Source organism: Histoplasma capsulatum, assembly GCF_000150115.1.
Source record: "Histoplasma capsulatum G186AR genomic scaffold supercont2.13, whole genome shotgun sequence".
Classification (NCBI taxonomy): Eukaryota; Fungi; Ascomycota; class Eurotiomycetes; order Onygenales; family Ajellomycetaceae; genus Histoplasma; species Histoplasma capsulatum.
This window is the reverse complement of record NW_025544813.1, coordinates 729,251-746,398: the sequence shown is the minus strand read 5'-3', so window position 1 is coordinate 746,398 and position 17,148 is coordinate 729,251. Positions and strand designations below refer to the sequence as shown.

Below are 17,148 nucleotides of genomic sequence, written 5' to 3'. Positions count from 1 at the left end.
CATTGATTAGTCCTGAATAGAATAGAATGGCATAGAATGGAAATCGTTTTCATATACTTGATCACGATAAATTTCGTGTTCTCCTCGATCATCCCCCTTCAACGCTCGAATCCATCGTCCAAATCGCGCGCGAACACTCCATACTCTCTTGCTGGCATTCAGGTCGGCTGGCTCACGTCACCCAACGTCGACTTGGTTCGGGCATGCGAGGCCTGGCGCGCCTACACGATCGTCTCAGCAAGCCAGATCGACCGGCAGATCGCCCTCTACGCGCTGCATGAGGGGCGCTTGCACAACCTGCTCAAGCGCAATAATGCGCTCGCGCGGCATAACTTGGCGCTGCTGGAAGGGTTTATTGAGCAGAATCGGTGGGCTTGTGAGTCGGCGAAACCCGTGGCTGGGTCTGTGGCGTGTGTGAGGGTTTCGAAGATGGTGAGGCTGGTGCATGTTTTGGGGATGCGGGCGGGGCCGGGGATACTGGTGGGGATGAAAGGGAATTCAAGGAGTATGTGAGGATTGGGCTGAGGGCGTTTTTGAAGCACGGGTTTGAAAGTGTATCTGTTAGTATATAAAATGGAATCATGTTGTCTGTGTCTGGTACGAGTGGGCTCAAACCACGAATAATCATTCTCAAAAAACTCTAATTTTGTGGTCAACGACAAACTGGAAATCGTATCCTCGGAAACCGAAACAAAGCGCCGGCGACCCATATCCTTGCTCGCGCCTCGGTGCGGATTGCGGGGAACCTGAATTCGGCATTCCATCAGCTTGGCCACAGCGAACAATAATGAGAAATCCCGAGGGGGTCGCAGCGACAAAGTACGATTCTCCCCAGTCAAATCGGCGCATTTGGGTGCCCTGCGAAGGCGGTCGTCGTAGACGCAGCATGTGCCACGGCGCAGATTATTTGATAAGAGTCTATAGAGTTAGCCGACGGGCGGTTGAGTTTGCCAGGCGGGCCACGTTACGAGCAGCAGATGCCTCGAAGCTCTCTGGACCCTATTCCTCCTCAGCTTCATCCTTCTTGAGCCACCGTGAAGACGATTGCTGGCACCGGACGGAGAAACTCGCGCTGTGGAGGACGATCCTCAGCGGGTTCCCTCGGCCCCAGCAATCATGTTGCCAATTGCCATTCACCGGTGTACGGACTCTCCTCCGCAGCATGACGATGGTTTTGACTCTGCCGGCCCTGAGCCGAGCTATCTCACAGCTCGGTATCCCCACCGATCGCAGGAATGAACCATGGACAGGCTTCCGCCAAACAATTGAAATAACTGATGTGGCCTCCATTCCACGCCGAGCTAAGCCCCCTATTTTATTTTTTTTTAAATTTTTTTTCGGTTTGTTCAGTTTTATTTTTTGTGATCTTCTTATGCGCCATGACTTCGCTTGTTAGATGCTCCAATATCAGAATTTGCTCAACATTCCAATCCTCGAAATAGTGCGTCTGCTTCCCCGTAGTGAAGTTGGCTCTCCTATCGAGTCAACACAGAAATAGCAGTGTTATTTGCCAGGTCCATCTGGACGACGCTTGTAAGACGTGATGAAGGGTGTGAATAACCGTCTCTTTCAATCTCTCGCAGAACAAATACTCAGGCAGAAAGCACTTTCGTTCAGTATTCTCCCCCTCCCTCTCCCAATACCTTCTTTTTCTCTTTCTTTTTCTTTTTTCCTTTCTCATTTTATCTCGTTCGTTGACTTTTGGCCTCGACTTCAAGTTTGCGGGGGATAACCGAATCCATTTCATTTCCTCCATTTTTTTCCACGCCACACATGGGTCTCGCAGGTACGAATCCCTTCTCCATGATTCCCTCTTCCATAGCTCTCATGTCAATCAATAAACAAGCCGAAACCACCAACTAATGATGCGCAAGCAGAGGTTCCCTTATCCCTCGCTGTGCCGGCGGCCGCTGCCTCCATTGCCTATTCGAACGCACGATGGGGCATCTGGGAAGACATCAATGTGTTCTATTCGGCAGCTCGTTGCACCCTCGACCGTATGATAGCTGAGCGGAGGGACCAGTGCAATCTATTCTACGTCATGGAAAGAAACGCACTGGATAAGTGCACTGCTAACCGTCCTTCCCTTGTGTACGACCAGCAAACCTGGACCTTCCACGAATTATACACCACCTCTCTGCGCTATGGCACCTGGTTGAGAAATACCCATGGCATCAAAACGGGCGATGTGGTAATTATGGATTTGATGAACTCCTCTGCATTCGTCTTTATGTGGATGGGGTTGTGGAGTATTGGCGCGAGGCCAGCTTTGATCAATTATAACTTGGCCAAGTCGTCTCTGGTGCATTGTGTTAAGGTGTCAACTGCCCAGATCCTATTTGCTGAGCGCGAGTTGCAGGAGGAGTTTTTCCCACCAGAACAGTTGGAGATGTTTAGCAGGCCGGACTTCCGAGAAGGGGGTGGCTCTGTCCAAGTTGTGTTCTATGATAAGGCGTTGGAGAGGGAGATCCTGTTGACGCCGGCCGAACGGGCACCAAATTCGAGTCGGCCTGGATCAGAGTCAAGTGATATGGGTAAGTAAATATTAGTTCTGCGCCAATAGCTTTTCTCTTTGCCCAGGTATGTCTAACTGTTCGTAGCCACTCTAATATATACTAGCGGCACAACGGGATTGCCAAAGGCTGTCATTGTTAGCTGGTATAAATGTATCATGGCCGCTGGATTCGTTGGCAAATGGCTTGGTTTGAAAACGACGGATCGCGTTTATACGGTATGTCGAAATGTCGCTATAATCCCCATTGCGGTGTTTCTGCGATGCAGTGTATTCTGCGCGTACATATACATAGCAGATACATGCGTTTTTCTTTTTTTTTTTTTTTTTTTTGGTTCCTCTCCAGGCAAGAATGTCCAAACTGATATTTCATAGTGCATGCCACTTTACCACTCCACAGCCGCCATTCTAGGTTATTTAGCATGCATGGTTTCAACAACAACCATCATCATCGGCCGCAAGTTCTCCGCCAGCAAATTCTGGAAAGAAGTCCGCAACAACGAGGCAACTGTCGTTCAGTATGTGGGTGAAACCCTTCGATATCTGCTGGCAACACCACGCGAAATCGACCCTATTAGTGGCGAGAATCTTGACCTCAAGCACAACGTACGCATGCTCTACGGCAACGGCCTGCGGCCTGACGTTTGGAATCGCATTAAAGAGAGGTTCAACGTGCCGATGATCTGCGAATTCTATGCCTCGACAGAGGGCACCGCCGGCCTCTGGAACAGGTCCGGCAACGACTTCACAGCTGGAGCCATCGGAAAGAACGGCCCGGTTGCCGAGATAATAGCCGGCCACACTGTCGCGGTCGTCGAGTTAGACTACGAGACTGAACAGCCGCGGCGCGATCCCAAGACGGGTTTCTGCAAGAAGGTCCCCAGGGGAGAGCCGGGCGAGCTCCTCTTCCAACTCTACGCCCCGAACATCAAGTCGACCTTCCAGGGCTATTTCAACAACCGCGGTGCGACAGAGGGCAAGATAATGCGCAACGTGCTGAGGAAGGGGGATGTGTGGTTCCGTACCGGCGACGTTATGCGCTGGGACCTTGAGGGCCGCTGGTATTTCTCCGACCGCATCGGCGACACATTCCGCTGGCGCAGCGAGAACGTGTCCACCAACGAAGTCTCCGAAGTCCTCGGCAAGCACCCCGAAGTGCTCGAAGCGAACGTCTACGGCGTCGAATTGCCGAACCACGACGGCCGTGCTGGATGTGCTGCCATCGTGTTCCGTGACCAGGCAAAGATCACCCCTCCGCCCAACAGTGAACATGAGGACGCATCGGAAGTACCGATTCTGGAGCCGTCATCAACCGTGCTGCGCTCCTTGGCTCGACTTGCGTCGGAGAATCTGCCCAAGTATGCTGTCCCACTATTTCTCAGGGTAACGAGAGGCACACAGTCGACAGGCAATAATAAGCAACAGAAACATGTGCTGAAAAAGGAAGGGGTGGATGTGGATTTGTTGAGCAAGAAGGGGGTGGATGATCTGCTATACTGGTTTAGAGGGGGCGAGTATGTCCCGTTTGGGAAGAAGGAGTGGGAAACTGTGAAAGGGGGGCGAGTCAAGCTGTAAAAGTTTTTTTGAGAGGAGCGAAGACGACGACGATATCTAAATGGTGCTGTGCTGTGCTTTGATGAGCGAGCAAGGCCTTGACTCAAGGTCTTGAATTTCGATTATGTACATAATTTTCTTTATCCTTTTTTTCCCCTTTCGATTGGCAGGCATGCTTTACGTATTTGCATTTTCTCTCATTTTGTTTTTTCCCTGGGTGCATTTGCTATGTTCTTTTGTTACAGATTCGAGGAACAAAGGACAGGAGGATATACCCCGAGATTTGAAGCGGACGCCCAAAATACCCAGCAAAGTAGCGGACTCTGTATCGAGCATGTACTACTTGTACTTATGCTAATGAGTTTTACGTTGTTTTAATAAAACTTGCCGGAGATTTTATCGTTTCGATTTTCCGTTCATTTCGTTTTATATTTCGCCTCAGGTGGATATATGTTCGTAGGGGAGGCGGTGATTGAGAGGGGGCAAGAGAAGTTTTGACGTTCAGTCAAAAGCCTCGTATGCAATAAAACCCTCCTCAGTCGGAAGCTAGATACGAGAAGGGAAGTTGAAATAAATAAGCCACGGCCGAGGGAGTAAATAAATACGCAGCCAAAGCGACGACTTTCGAACATGCGAAAATACTACCACGACTCCTCCTTGTCGCCTTCTTCTCCCCCTTGTCGGATGTGCACTTCACGGGCATCAAGTCCGCGTGCAACCTACGCGCAGACAGGGAATGAATGACGTTACTCTGACAATGACCCACTTCCAGGCAAAGCGATAGATAGCATTGCTCTCAGGGTCCCTCATGGCTCAAAGGGGATTTAGCCGCCGATGCTTGAGAACCTTGCAAGGTAACTTCGAGCATATCTGCACCTCGAGTACCGTGCTGGCTGTTCTTAGAAGTTAGGATGTTGGTGCTGCAGCAGACGGTGCCCGACGCGAGGCGAGGGGACAGGATAATGGCCCGGGAGAGGACGTTCGTGCGAGGATAATTGCATAGCTGCATAGTAGCATCGTTGCATACAGGGCGGTGGTGGGAATGGGAATGGGAATGGGAATGGATGGACGTTGGATGGCCGAAATATATATCGGAAAAGCGGCGACGAAATCTGCCATTCTCACGTTATTCATTTTTGCACAAGTTTGAAAAAAAGAAAGAAAAGAACAAGTAAAAAGAAAAAAAATAGTATACAAACCCGCCTGAGCTCAACCCAACACCACCTCCTGTACCCAAGTCCCACCAGGCTTCGATGGCTTCACAAAACCAGCAAACAGCCTCCGGGGCGGTCGCTGGTAAACTCTGGGGCGGCAGGTTCACAGGTAAGCTGACATTGACCAAACCTCCCTCTCCTTTCATTCCCAAATACCCCTTGTCGAACGAATTGACTTTACCCCGCTGACCCTCTGACCTGGTATTATCATCTCCCTCCTCCAGGCGCCACCGACCCATTGATGGTCGCGTACAACGAGTCCATATACTTCGACCGCGCTTTCTACGCTCAGGATATTGCCGGCTCCATTGCCTTCGCGCGAGCAAATGTCACAACCGGGATCCTTACCAAGGATGAGTTCGGCACCATTGAGACCGGACTGAGGAAAGTGTTGGAGGAATGGCGGACGGGAGTCTTTAAGATCGTCCCCGGCATCGATGAGGATATCCATACCGCGAACGAGCGCAGATTGGGGGAAATCATTGGCAAGGACATTGCTGGAAAGCTTCATACGTAAGGGCATACATACATGAGCTTGTTCCTTCTTTCTTTTTTTGTCTCATCTCTTGGGACTGTCCTTTGCCGCTGTTTGGTCTACTTCTATACGCGCGGAGGAGGGGGCTAGGTGGGTTGGGAATCGTCGTGGAGTGAAACGTTTGTGTGTTTGCTCAGTAGCTGACGATTCCGTTGATCCAACAGTGGTCGCAGTCGAAATGACCAGGTCGCGACGGATTTGCGACTGTGGCTTCGGGATGAGCTACGCGTGATCGAAACGTACCTTGTCGATCTATTAACGGCCATTGCGGATCGGGCGGAGAATGATATCGACTATGTCATCCCCGGATACACCCACTTACAGCGTGGACAGGTAAAAATGCCTCCGCGAGCAACAAACGAGGAGACGAGGATATTTCATTTTGCTGACCTTCTAACGCTTCTGCCACAGCCAGTTCGATGGAGCCACTGGATGCTCAGTTACGGCAGCTTTTTCATGAACGACCTGGAGCGTCTGCGCGAGGTTATAAAACACGTTAACCGCAGTCCTCTTGGCTGCGGAGCCTTGTCGGGAAATGCGTTTGGAATTGACCGAGAAGCCATGGCGAAAGAATTGGGCTTTGACGGCCTGATCCCCAATAGCATGTCCGCGGTTGGAGACCGGGACTTCATTCTAGAAACAATGCAATGGGGCTCATCATTGATGTTGCATATCTCCCGCTGGAGCGAGGATCTTATTGTTTACGGTACGACTGAATTTGGATTCGTCCGCTTGTCGGACGCCTACACCACGGGAAGCTCGTTGATGCCCCAGAAAAAGAATAGTATGTTGTTATCCTCCCTCGCCTTTCTTTGAATCAAAGTTCTTTACTGTAAAGGCTAGCAGAGGGGCCAACTCTGACACACACACACCGACAGGTGACTCCCTCGAGCTCCTACGAGGCAAGTGTGGGAGAATATTTGGTGGTATGGCCGGTCTCATGATGACCATCAAGGGCATTCCGTCAACATACAACAAGGACCTCCAGGAGAGCGTGGAGCCGCTCCTCGAACACATCAAGACGCTGAAGGATAGTTTGCTCATCGCAACCCGCGTGCTATCCACCCTAACCGTCTTCCCAGATAAAATGCGCGAGGCCCTAACCCCGGACATGCTGGCTACTGATCTGGCGGAATATCTCGTTCGGAAAGGTAACAAAGATTCAAGAACGTTTCCTTTCAAAACAAGCATCCCCTTCCAATCGCAATCCCAAACCAGCCTTCAACCCTCCCACCAATCCCATATACCCCCTATCTAAAACGCAATCTACCCAATCGGGCACAAACACTCTAACCCCAAACTAATCCGCAATGCATAACAAAAACAGGCCTCCCCTTTCGCGAAACGCACCACATCGCCGGCCGCGTCGTGGCTCTTGCAGAAAACCAAGGGATCCCCATGGACAAATTGACCCTGGCGCAGCTGCAAAGCGTCGACAACCGGTTTGGCGACGACGTGCTGGAGGTTTTTGATTACGAGCGGTCTGTGGAGATGAAGGCGGCAATTGGGGGCACGAGCAGGTCCGCTGTTCTGGAGCAGATTGCGACGCTGCGGAAGGCACTCGGATGAAAGTGGAACTGGAAGTGGAACTGGGGCGTAGGCTTTGGTTTTCTCTTTTTTTGTCTGAAGTAGGATGACGGTCGTTGGGTTTGCGGCACTTTTATGTCGAAAGTGGAGGGAAGGGGGGGTGTTAGTTTTTTGGTTAGTTAAGATTTCCCTACAGCGGAGGTAACATGCGTCAGCTACAGAACCGCTGTAGGAATTTATTTAATTCATTTAACTTATTTATCTTCAAGGGTTTGGAGCACGAGAGGGGCGATGTGAGCTTGGTAACTTTTCGCAGGTAACTACATAGAATACAGAGCCGCACCTGTGAAATGAAAATATATATACATCCGAAGATAACTGTCTAACTATTCAAACTGGGCGCGAAAACAGCCATCCAACCCAAAGGAGAATCTCGATTCCCAGAATCGAGAATCACCCAAACATACACAGAGAGTGTTAAGAAGCGAAGTGCTCTGTTGAGGATGTACTTCCATGTTAACTATTTGTTTTTTTCTTAGTTCAACGATTGATGATAAAACAGCGATTTGCGGTTGTTGGGGGCGCACAAGCCCCAATTCAACGGATACGGATACGGATACGGGCATCACGCAATACTGTACTGTAGTTACGTCGAGTGAAACAATATCCGCCATTATATTGAAATCTGGGCTGCGTCAGGAGGGGGGTTTCTTTTCGAGGAGTGGGTGGCTGGCAGTCTTCATCTTTGGGAGATGAATGGTTCCTGCTCGTCTCCGTCCATGAACGGTGTAGTGTGTAAGTCAGTTAGTTACATGTCGTGTGCAGAGAGAGGATCTCTATTTGAGCTGGAAGGAGTTAAACTGTTGCTGCGAGACCTGGCATCAGGGAAGTGATTTATACTAAGTCTTCTGTGAATCAATCGGGGCCCACAGCACATCGTTCCTCTCCTCCTGCTGAGCCTGCATCGAAATCGGAAAAAAAGAAAAAGAAAAAGAAAAAGAAAAATAGTGGATGGCAAAAACCTCCACAAATGAGATCTGCAGCTTGAAAAAGCTTGATCGATCTTAGCCTGGACAGAGAAACACACAATGTCCACTCACTCACTCACTCACTCTCCACCGCAATGATGCAGCCGGTAGTTCCATAAATAAATCAGCCAGCCAGCCAAATCGCTGTTCTTCAACGAGGTCAAGTCAGTCATTACTCATGGAGGTTGAACTCAAAACGGCGCAGCAAACGTGAATGCGTATTGATTGGGCAGAGTTAATCAAGTACAGCTGCAAATCCTGTTTCTGCATTGTCTCAAGATACACCCATTCGACTGCTCTAGAATGGAGGCGTTTGGTCTCTCCTGCGGTGCATCGTATACGGTACGGTTGAGGCACTCACGTTTATCTCCCGGGACAACAGGAGGGTAAAAAGTGCGCGGGATGACGCCTTATCATTTTCTACTGTCTCGAGCCATGCTGGCTGGACTGGATTCGAGACCGGTCCAGCTGGAAATTGGGCATTCTCCGAGCCGGCGTAGCTTTGAAGGTGTTGGATGCCGTGGGCGCATTGGCCGTGTCGGGGACGGAGTTCATGGCTGGTAGTTCGTGGCTATCACCCTGCATCAGGTTGTATGGTATTTTTTTTTTTCAAAAAAAAAAAAAAAAGAAAAAAAATACACACGCATTAGCAGGAGTAGAGTACAGTACAGTACATGGAAAGGTGCATGGGGTAGATTGGATCCATCCTCAAGGCGGGCTGATATAAATATACAAATATATCGTGCCCACCGGCAGCCGGGTAGGTCGACTTCCGCAATGCGTGCTGGGAAGTCGTCAGCCAGCGAGGTGCAATGATAAGACGATTACTCTCCACGCCGGGAGAACCACGCAGGAAATGTACGCATGCTCATTACTCGCCCACTGCATCAACATTTGTTCTTTTTCTTTTCTTTTCGTTTTTTACAACCACAACATCAACAAGCCAGAAATTCACCACACACTCTCTCTCCATACTCGTGGACAAGCGCGTTGGAATTTAGGCTGGATGAGCTCTCCACCTCCTGCCACCCATCCCTCCTCCCCAAGGCCCTTTTCGCAAGAGTGAGACATCCGGAGCCTATCGGATGAATCGACTCGACTCGACTCGACTCAAAATCCCAAATGCCCATCGAAGGAGCCAGCCAGTCAGCAAGGCAAAAGAAGGCCGCGTTTTTTGAACGCTAACTTGGGAAGTTAAATAAAACAAGCAGCAGGGCCTTGACGCCACATGGAACTCTACGGGGGGGCTTGTTACTGCCGTACCTAACTAACTGACTACAAAAGGGTTTCGAGACCAAAAAAGCCAACGTTCCAGCGAGTTACATGGCGTTTTTTTTATTTTTATTTTTAAACCATGGTTTAGCAACACCAAGGCTTCGCAGTCGAAATCGAGAATTACGCTGTTCTTAGGGAGGTGGTGTGCAAGAGCAACTGGGACTGTAATAAAAACTTGTCTCTGAAACCGGCTGTTTCAAGTCTTGGAAAGCATAAACCGGCGTGTCCGCGGGGGATTTTACGGGGATGGATTCAGACAAACTTAATGGACAGGATAGAGGACAGGGTGGTGGGCATGTTGCTCTCCTCCTACCAACTGTATTATAGTATTTGTGGTCGAAGTGCAACTTTGGGAAGCATTTTTTGCGGTAGTTAGTTAATGTTGGTCAACAGTCTATTTCTATTTTTTATAATCCCCTTGTTGTTTATCTAGTAGTTACTTGTACCGATCCCGAACTGCCTGCCTAACATAAACCTGATAGGTTTGCTTATCGCTGAAATTTGAGAGCTAGTAAAGAAAAAACCCGCCTGCCTAACCATCGATCGTTGTAGTTACTGTATATAGATATGTATATGTATATAGTATCCATCTCTCTATAAAATTGCATTGCGTTGGGCGCCAGGCAACAAACAAGCCCTTAAAAAAATAAAAAAAATAAAAGCCTAACGGTTACCCTACAGTTAGAGTTAAATATAACCTCTCCGGGTACGGCCAGGCACCGGAGCCGGGACATACAGAGATTTATTTCTCCATCGCGATTCGTGACGAATTCTCCGCTATGTATGTATGTATGTATGTATGTATCCTCCGTGCATTCTCTGCTTCAATAAGAGGGACAGAGGTATACTTACTAGTCCAGTGATGAAGGGATGTGATACCTACCTACCCTTTATAAGCTTATTTTTTGAGAGGAGGAGGTTTCATAAGATTAAAATGTGGCCCGGTGCATCATCCTCATCCGCAGAAGGTAGAAGAAGGCAATAATGTTTCTAAGAAGACTGATGAATGGTGAATGGTGAATGGTGAATGGTGAACAATGAATAAATGGTTTCAACAACTACAATGGACGTTACTTTACTCATCCTCGATTTCGAGTTTCAATTCAAAAATGGATAAATAACTCGGGTATATTAGTAGTTTCATCCTGAGAAAACTCAACGGGAACAATCCATCCAAGGCTCAGGTTGCATGAATCTATTATCTGTCTTGTGGTTTGTCGGTTGCAGCTAAATAAGCTACATAAGCTAAGCTAAGCTTTATGGGTTTTTATGGATTGGATGGAGCATGGAGGATGCACGTGGAAATATCAAGTATTACCACGGTTATGTTTCTCTTTTTCCCCCTTTCCGCCCCACCGAGGATGGAGGGTGGTTAGTTGATCATGGCAGGTTTGCGGCGGTTGAGATGGATTGGATGCGCGAGCTGCAGAGTGAATGGTAAATGTTAGGATCTGCGCAGCGTAGGTATGTAGTTATGTACTATGTAGGTGTATGTCGTCGTTGACGCTTATCAGTCCAGTCCTCTGCTGCGGAACAAAAATTACTAGCTACTAGTTCAGTAGTAACTTGAAAGAATCATGACTACCGGTTAAAGGCAAAACTTAAATGGTTGCATGTAGAGCAGTGTATATATATATATATGCAAGCAGGAGACCTTGCATGATAACCGTCATGAGTCTGTGGCTGCATGTATCAATCAAACATCGTAGACCTGGGGGGCCAGATTGATGAATGCTGCTGATGATGACGATGATGATAGCTTCGGTGATTACAATTACTATTAATACCCTTTCTCTTTCAAGAGGCTTTTATCTAACCATGACAAGCAAGCTCCTCAAACTCAACACTCTTCACGACCAAAGTGAGCATAGCAGTGTCTCAATCTAAGAGAGAACTTGCAGTTAGTTAGTTATTGACATGACGATTTACAACCCCATTCTCAGGGCGGACACTTTCTGCCTACGTGCGTATCTCTGTTGAGCGATGGATGGGCACATAATCACGACTTCTCATCATCATACAACTTCGAGGAGGGGAGCTGAAACATTTCGCCAGGGGCCGGATGCTGTGATTGGCCTCCGCAAGCGAAGAGAAGCCGGGGGCGATGATTTCCATGGGTTAAATAAAGAAAGGAAAACAAGGGGTTGGGTAATGGAATGTTCTTGATGCGAGGGTGTTGTTGTTGTTGTTGTTGTCCGCCGTGCGCACCGTCGCTTCTAGACTCTTCTGTAGTGATGGAATAAGGACAAAGGCTCCTGGATGGGAAAATAAGGGGGCCATGTCTGTCTAACCCTTGGTTTGTGCGATGCAGAAGGACAAACAAAGGCATGTATGTCCTGTGGTTGCCCAACCCAACTTTTTGCGTCGAAACCTTCGAAACCCAATTGAGTTTCAAGGATGTACGTATTAGTACGAACCTGGGTTTTTTTTTAAACTTTCTTGAACAAAGGACGATCATCGCTTTTTTGTTTTCTCCGTTGCTCTTTTGCCAACTACATGTAACTAGTGGATCCAAAAGGAATGGATGATGTATGTCAAGACGTCCATGGCGTCCCGGGCATGCATCAAGGGATCAGCCCATTCATTGCTTGTATGTGCTGGGCATGTGCAGTACAGTACAGTACAGTACAGTACATATTTTCCAAAGAATATCGTGATCGCCGCCACAGATATCACCACCAACGAGTGAGCAACTCCAGATTGTGGTAGCTCTATCTCATACCATTGCACCGACTGTTCTGGTTCTGCCTGCGTGGTGCTTTCTGTCACACGAAGAACCACCCCGTGCCCCAAATGAATCAAAATTACGTTGTGAAATGTCCGCGGTGAATTGGGCGCCGCTATCCCATGATTGGCAGCTGGTCGTGTGTCTGTTGCATCCCTGGACAAGGCCCCCTACCCTGGCCCCTAAACCCCCAACCTAAACCCCTAACCTAAACCCGGGGCCTGGAGCACTGGAGCACTGGAGCACTGCAGCCGTCAGTCTTATGCCAAGGATCGAAATTTCGGCACATTTCCAGCCGTGATCCGCCTTGAACCAGCGACAGCCGCCAGGGCCGTTTAAAACACACCCACAACCCAAGCAGCTCGACGGCGCCATGGCATCACTAATCGACGTCCTCCACTGGACATCTGGCTAGTGCAGGTGGTTTTTATTCGTGTCCCTGCTCGGCTTACGCTGTGTGACCAAGCTTTTGATTCCCGAACCGCGTTCAGCTTGGCCAGGTGCCTGGGACCCCGACCCTGCAGCGTGAGACGTCGAAACTTCGATACTTTGATACTTTGATACTTCGATACTACGACACCTGCAGTACAGCGTCGACGGCCTGAACCATGGCGGAAATAGCATTGGAAGGCAACCTGCGTCGAAAACAGGGTTTTGCGATGGCGTCTGGCTCTGGACTGCAGGCCATCGCGCCAACGATGTGTGAGGGTGTAAGATTATCTTACGGATACCCATTGAGGAATCTAACCTGGAACGCTGTAACGGCAAGGCAAACGCAAAAAATGTAGTTTCTGTTACTTTGGGTTTTGTTTGGTACTCCAACGATACGCCTGCTGTTGCATCCCAAGCCATATTTTTTTTGGGTTGCCCGCCATCCCCCTCGTTGTGGTTTTTTTTTTTTCTTCTTCCCGACGCAGGTCCCAGAAACAAAACCAAACAAGAGCCTTCTTCGTTCTTTGGGAGAGACACAACAAACAAAAAAAAAAAAAGACAGCAGAGGAAGAAGAAAAGAAACAGAATCCGCCCGACTCCAGCCCGGCGGACTAGCCCTGTCTAGCACTGTCTAGCACTGTCCCGCAGACACGAGTCGGCGACTCACCAGCACAGACACTGGCGCATATCTTTCCTCAAAAGGATGAGGGTCGACTCGTAGTCTCTCTCATTCTCTCTCTCTCTCTCTTTTTCTCTTTTTCTCTTTTTCTCTCTTTTTCTCCTCTCTCCGCCAGTTCCTATTATTATTTTTCGTTCTCTCTTTTCGCTTCCGCTCTCTCTCTCTACACCTGTCGCTTCTGTTCGTTTCATTCCTCATCTTCCTCTCCCTTTTTACTTTTGGATATAGTTAGTTAGTGGTTGCGCTCCTCCGTTTCCACTCCACGGGATGGGCGTGCAGCCACCCGCAGACCTCTCCTCGTCCTCGTCGCGGCCATGGGCCTCCCTTCGTTTCGTGTTTTCCAGCCCTTCTTCTTCTCCGTGCTCACCGTTGCTCTCCTCGCTTCAAAACTGCTCCATCTGTTCCTGCATGCCCACTCCATTCCGCTGCTGCATTTCGTCGTCTACTTCCCGACCTTCTTTCTCCAGGATTGTTTCCTCATCGTAGCCCAGCGCCTGCTGCTGCATGGCCAGAGTCGCAATATCACGTCGATCCTTGGCCTCTGCATAGGTGGTTTTCTTGCGTATGGAGCATCCCCTTTCATTTCCCCCCACCCCCTTCTCGTTGCCAGAGATCTTGCGATAACGAGCTAACCGGTTGTCCTTTTTGTTTGTTAGGACCATCTCTCTCGGTGCCGCAGCGTCACAGTTTGGGTTTTATTATGTCACTGGCGGGGAGTTGCAATGGGATGCAGCCGGAAGTGTGGCCAGCGATCCTGCTGCCATGAGGCTGATGATGAGTGGAATCGTGCCCGTCTGCGTTGCGGGCCTGGCCTTGGTCTTCGCCTCGTTGGCGATTACGCCCGTCTTCTATAACAAAACCGGCTGCTGGCTGGTATCGATATCGAAGTTCGCTTCACCGGCTAATTGGGACATGATGCTCCCCCTTGCTCGAGTCAAAACGGAATTTTCAACCCAGAGAGTCGTTCGGCTGTGGCCCCTCTGTGGCTTGACTACCCTCTGCGCCTTGGCGTTTTTGGTCTTCCTTCGACCGGCCATTCCCTACAATCATATTTCGGCAACCTTGCCGGTCGCCTTGGGCAGCGCGATGCATTCTAGGACGAAACCCTGTGCGGGAAGCTATTCCCTTACTAATAAATCGTTTCCGCGACCTAATCTGATCGAGCCGGATCGTTGGATTCTGCCAAAGGATAACTTCAAGGGATGGGCCCCGGGAAAGGTTAATGCCTTTATTCGACAGTACTCTGCGAGGACACGGAGCTGGCTCCCAGATGCCCTCCCAGATGGGTTTGAACGCTGGGACAAGCAAGCGGTAATGGCTATAGAAAAACATGAAAACGAGACAATCCCTGCTCAAGATGGAAAGAACATGTGCTCGGATCAGAGTAGAACACACTACTACAACCCTGTTGCGGATCCGCTGAGGATTTCGAATCTCAATTTAGAACCCTATGAAGCGCTCAGACACGCGCTCAAGGATATCCTGATATCACATGTTGTCCTTGTTACAATGGAGAGCACGCGCAAGGATATGTTTCCCATAAAGAAAGGCTCTCACCTCTACAAGGAGATCCTTCGCTCCTACAAACCCAACCAACTCAACCAGAACAAAATCGACTCCAAGCTATCACAGCTGACTCGTGTCGCGGAACAAGTCACCGGAGAGTCATTTTCCAGCTCTCCAGACAAGCACCCCGACCTCTTACCGGGAGTGTGGAAAGATCAGTCTGCTCCCGGCATGGGTGGTATAAACGTCGTGGGGGCCCTCACTGGGAGCAGCCTTTCTTTCAAGAGCGTAGTAGGCAGCCACTGCGGTGTCGGACCGCTTCCAGTGGATTTTCTCGAGGAGGTCAACGGGAAGATCTATCAGCCATGTATCCCACAGATCATGGAGCTTTTCAACAGGGAAAAGAAAACGTTCCAGAAGCAAGGCGTGAACGAAGCGTTGCTCGACCATCGTGCAAGTGTGCATCGTCGAGAATGGGAATCCGTCTTTGTCCAATCGATCACCGATCAGTATGACCGGCAGGATGTGCTCAACAGGCACATGAGCTTTGGAAAGTCCTTTACGAAGGAGACCTTGGAAAATATTGCTTCCAAGTACTATCCACCGAAGACGCCTGAACTTAACTACTTTGGGTACGTGTAAAGAAAAGAAATCACTATACCGTAGCGAAAAAATAAACAATATCTGACAAATAGATGTAGATATGCCGAAAGCGAGGTCAAGCCCTTCATCCGTGACGTGATATCGGAGACGATTGCGAACAATAAGCGACTGTTCCTCTCGCATTTCACCAGCACGACTCATCACCCCTGGGCAATCCCTCAAAATTTCACCGAAACGCAATACATGGGCTCGGAGGGTTCGCATGAGCACATGAACGCCTTTTTGAACGTTGTTCGTTACGACGATATTTGGCTCGGAGAGCTTCTTGCGCTACTGGATGAACACGGAATCGCAAACGAGACCCTCGTGGTCATTGTTGGAGACCAGTAAGCCTTCTTCCCTGTTACTTTCCAGTTGAAAGTTCACACTCTGAACCCCCTTTCACCATGTGCTGATGTGTATGTACCCTTGCAGCGGCCAGGCCTTCGAAGAGGACGCCGAGATGACCGGCACGTATGAAAACGCCCACATCAGCAATTTCCGCGTGCCCCTCGTCTTCCGCCACCCTCAGCTCCCGCGCATCCAAGTCGCCGCAAACGCCACTTCAATGTCCATCCTCCCGACCATTCTCGACCTCCTCATCTCGACCAACTCCCTGGATGCCATCGACACCACCGCAGCCTCAGATCTCATTCACGATTACGAAGCCCAGTCGCTGCTACGCCCCTACAGGCCCTCGCTCAACGGCCGCCAGGCGTGGAATTTCGGCATCATCAACTCCGGCGGCTCAATGCTGGCCATTACGTCCGCTGCCGTTCCTTACCGGCTTGTCATCCCGCTGGGCGGCAGCCACACGTTCCGCTTCACCCACATGGTCAAGGATCCGAACGAGCTCCATCCGCTTGAGAAATGGACGCTGGGTGACATTGTCAACGTCGTTAAGCACATGTACGGCGAGGAAGCGGCCAGCTGGGTGCGCGAAGCCGATGCTGTGGCCAGATGGTGGGCGGCGGAAATGCGTCGTTTGTATAACTATAATAAGTGATATTTTTTATTTTTTATTTTTATTTTTTTTGATGTTTCTTTCTTTCTTTCTTTCCTCTAATATTTCCCCATATTTTTTTGGCTGTTTATTTTATTGTTATATATTTTATATATTTACCTTTTTTTTTTTTTTTTTTGCGATAAAGCGATGGGTATGAATGTGATGTTTTTGGATAGATATGCGAGGGATTTATATTTGTCTGTGCTTTCCTTCATCATCCCACTCTTTTCGAATATTGGGTGGGCGTTTTCTGTTTTTCCTGTTATCATCATCATTATCATTGCTATTACCATCATTGTTTGTTTGTAATTAGAGAGCCAGCTGAGCGTTTTCATTTTTTTTTTTTCATTTTTTTTTCGTTTTCTATATTCACTATTATTTATTTATTCTCCTTTTTTTTTTATTATTATTATTTCCGTCAGTCGGAAATCATTTATTTGCCGGATCGATCGATTGATCGATCGATGATTCAAAAATCATCTTGATTCTTGAAAATTGGGCAACTATGTATGT

The 17,148-nt window shown here is 49.0% G+C and overlaps 6 protein-coding genes across 6 annotated transcripts; 5 read left to right on the top strand and 1 right to left on the bottom strand.

Annotated features, from left to right (window-relative positions):
* Positions 1 to 36: 36 nt before the first annotated feature.
* HCBG_08212 (uncharacterized protein) lies at positions 37 to 1,239 on the top strand (the record flags this gene model as incomplete). Its single annotated transcript, XM_045435261.1, has 3 exons — positions 37 to 432; positions 566 to 1,141; positions 1,234 to 1,239. The coding sequence occupies 3 exons, from the start codon at positions 37 to 39 to the stop codon at positions 1,237 to 1,239; spliced, it is 978 nt and encodes a 325-aa protein (XP_045284567.1).
* Positions 1,240 to 1,773: 534 nt separating this feature from the next.
* On the top strand, positions 1,774 to 4,267 carry HCBG_08211 (AMP dependent ligase; the record flags this gene model as incomplete). Its single annotated transcript, XM_045435260.1, has 4 exons — positions 1,774 to 1,786; positions 1,878 to 2,534; positions 2,601 to 2,731; positions 2,888 to 4,267. The coding sequence occupies 4 exons, from the start codon at positions 1,774 to 1,776 to the stop codon at positions 4,085 to 4,087; spliced, it is 2,001 nt and encodes a 666-aa protein (XP_045284566.1).
* A 1,052-nt stretch (positions 4,268 to 5,319) lies between these two features.
* Positions 5,320 to 7,384, top strand: HCBG_08210 (argininosuccinate lyase; the record flags this gene model as incomplete). Its single annotated transcript, XM_045435259.1, has 6 exons — positions 5,320 to 5,389; positions 5,505 to 5,793; positions 5,980 to 6,148; positions 6,227 to 6,599; positions 6,694 to 6,966; positions 7,143 to 7,384. The coding sequence occupies 6 exons, from the start codon at positions 5,320 to 5,322 to the stop codon at positions 7,382 to 7,384; spliced, it is 1,416 nt and encodes a 471-aa protein (XP_045284565.1).
* Positions 7,385 to 9,147: 1,763 nt separating this feature from the next.
* On the top strand, positions 9,148 to 10,658 carry HCBG_08209 (uncharacterized protein; the record flags this gene model as incomplete). Its single annotated transcript, XM_045435258.1, has 5 exons — positions 9,148 to 9,177; positions 9,734 to 9,934; positions 10,082 to 10,127; positions 10,327 to 10,430; positions 10,611 to 10,658. 5 exons carry the CDS (start codon positions 9,148 to 9,150, stop codon positions 10,656 to 10,658), a joined length of 429 nt encoding a protein of 142 aa, XP_045284564.1.
* Positions 10,659 to 12,565: 1,907 nt separating this feature from the next.
* Positions 12,566 to 13,222, bottom strand: HCBG_08208 (uncharacterized protein; the record flags this gene model as incomplete). Its single annotated transcript, XM_045435257.1, has 2 exons — positions 12,566 to 12,777; positions 12,823 to 13,222. The coding sequence occupies 2 exons, from the start codon at positions 13,220 to 13,222 to the stop codon at positions 12,566 to 12,568; spliced, it is 612 nt and encodes a 203-aa protein (XP_045284563.1).
* Positions 13,223 to 13,795: 573 nt separating this feature from the next.
* On the top strand, positions 13,796 to 16,635 carry HCBG_08207 (sulfatase domain-containing protein; the record flags this gene model as incomplete). The annotated part of the gene is made up of 4 exons (XM_045435256.1): positions 13,796 to 14,043; positions 14,138 to 15,619; positions 15,689 to 15,976; positions 16,065 to 16,635. 4 exons carry the CDS (start codon positions 13,796 to 13,798, stop codon positions 16,633 to 16,635), a joined length of 2,589 nt encoding a protein of 862 aa, XP_045284562.1.
* Positions 16,636 to 17,148: the final 513 nt, after the last annotated feature.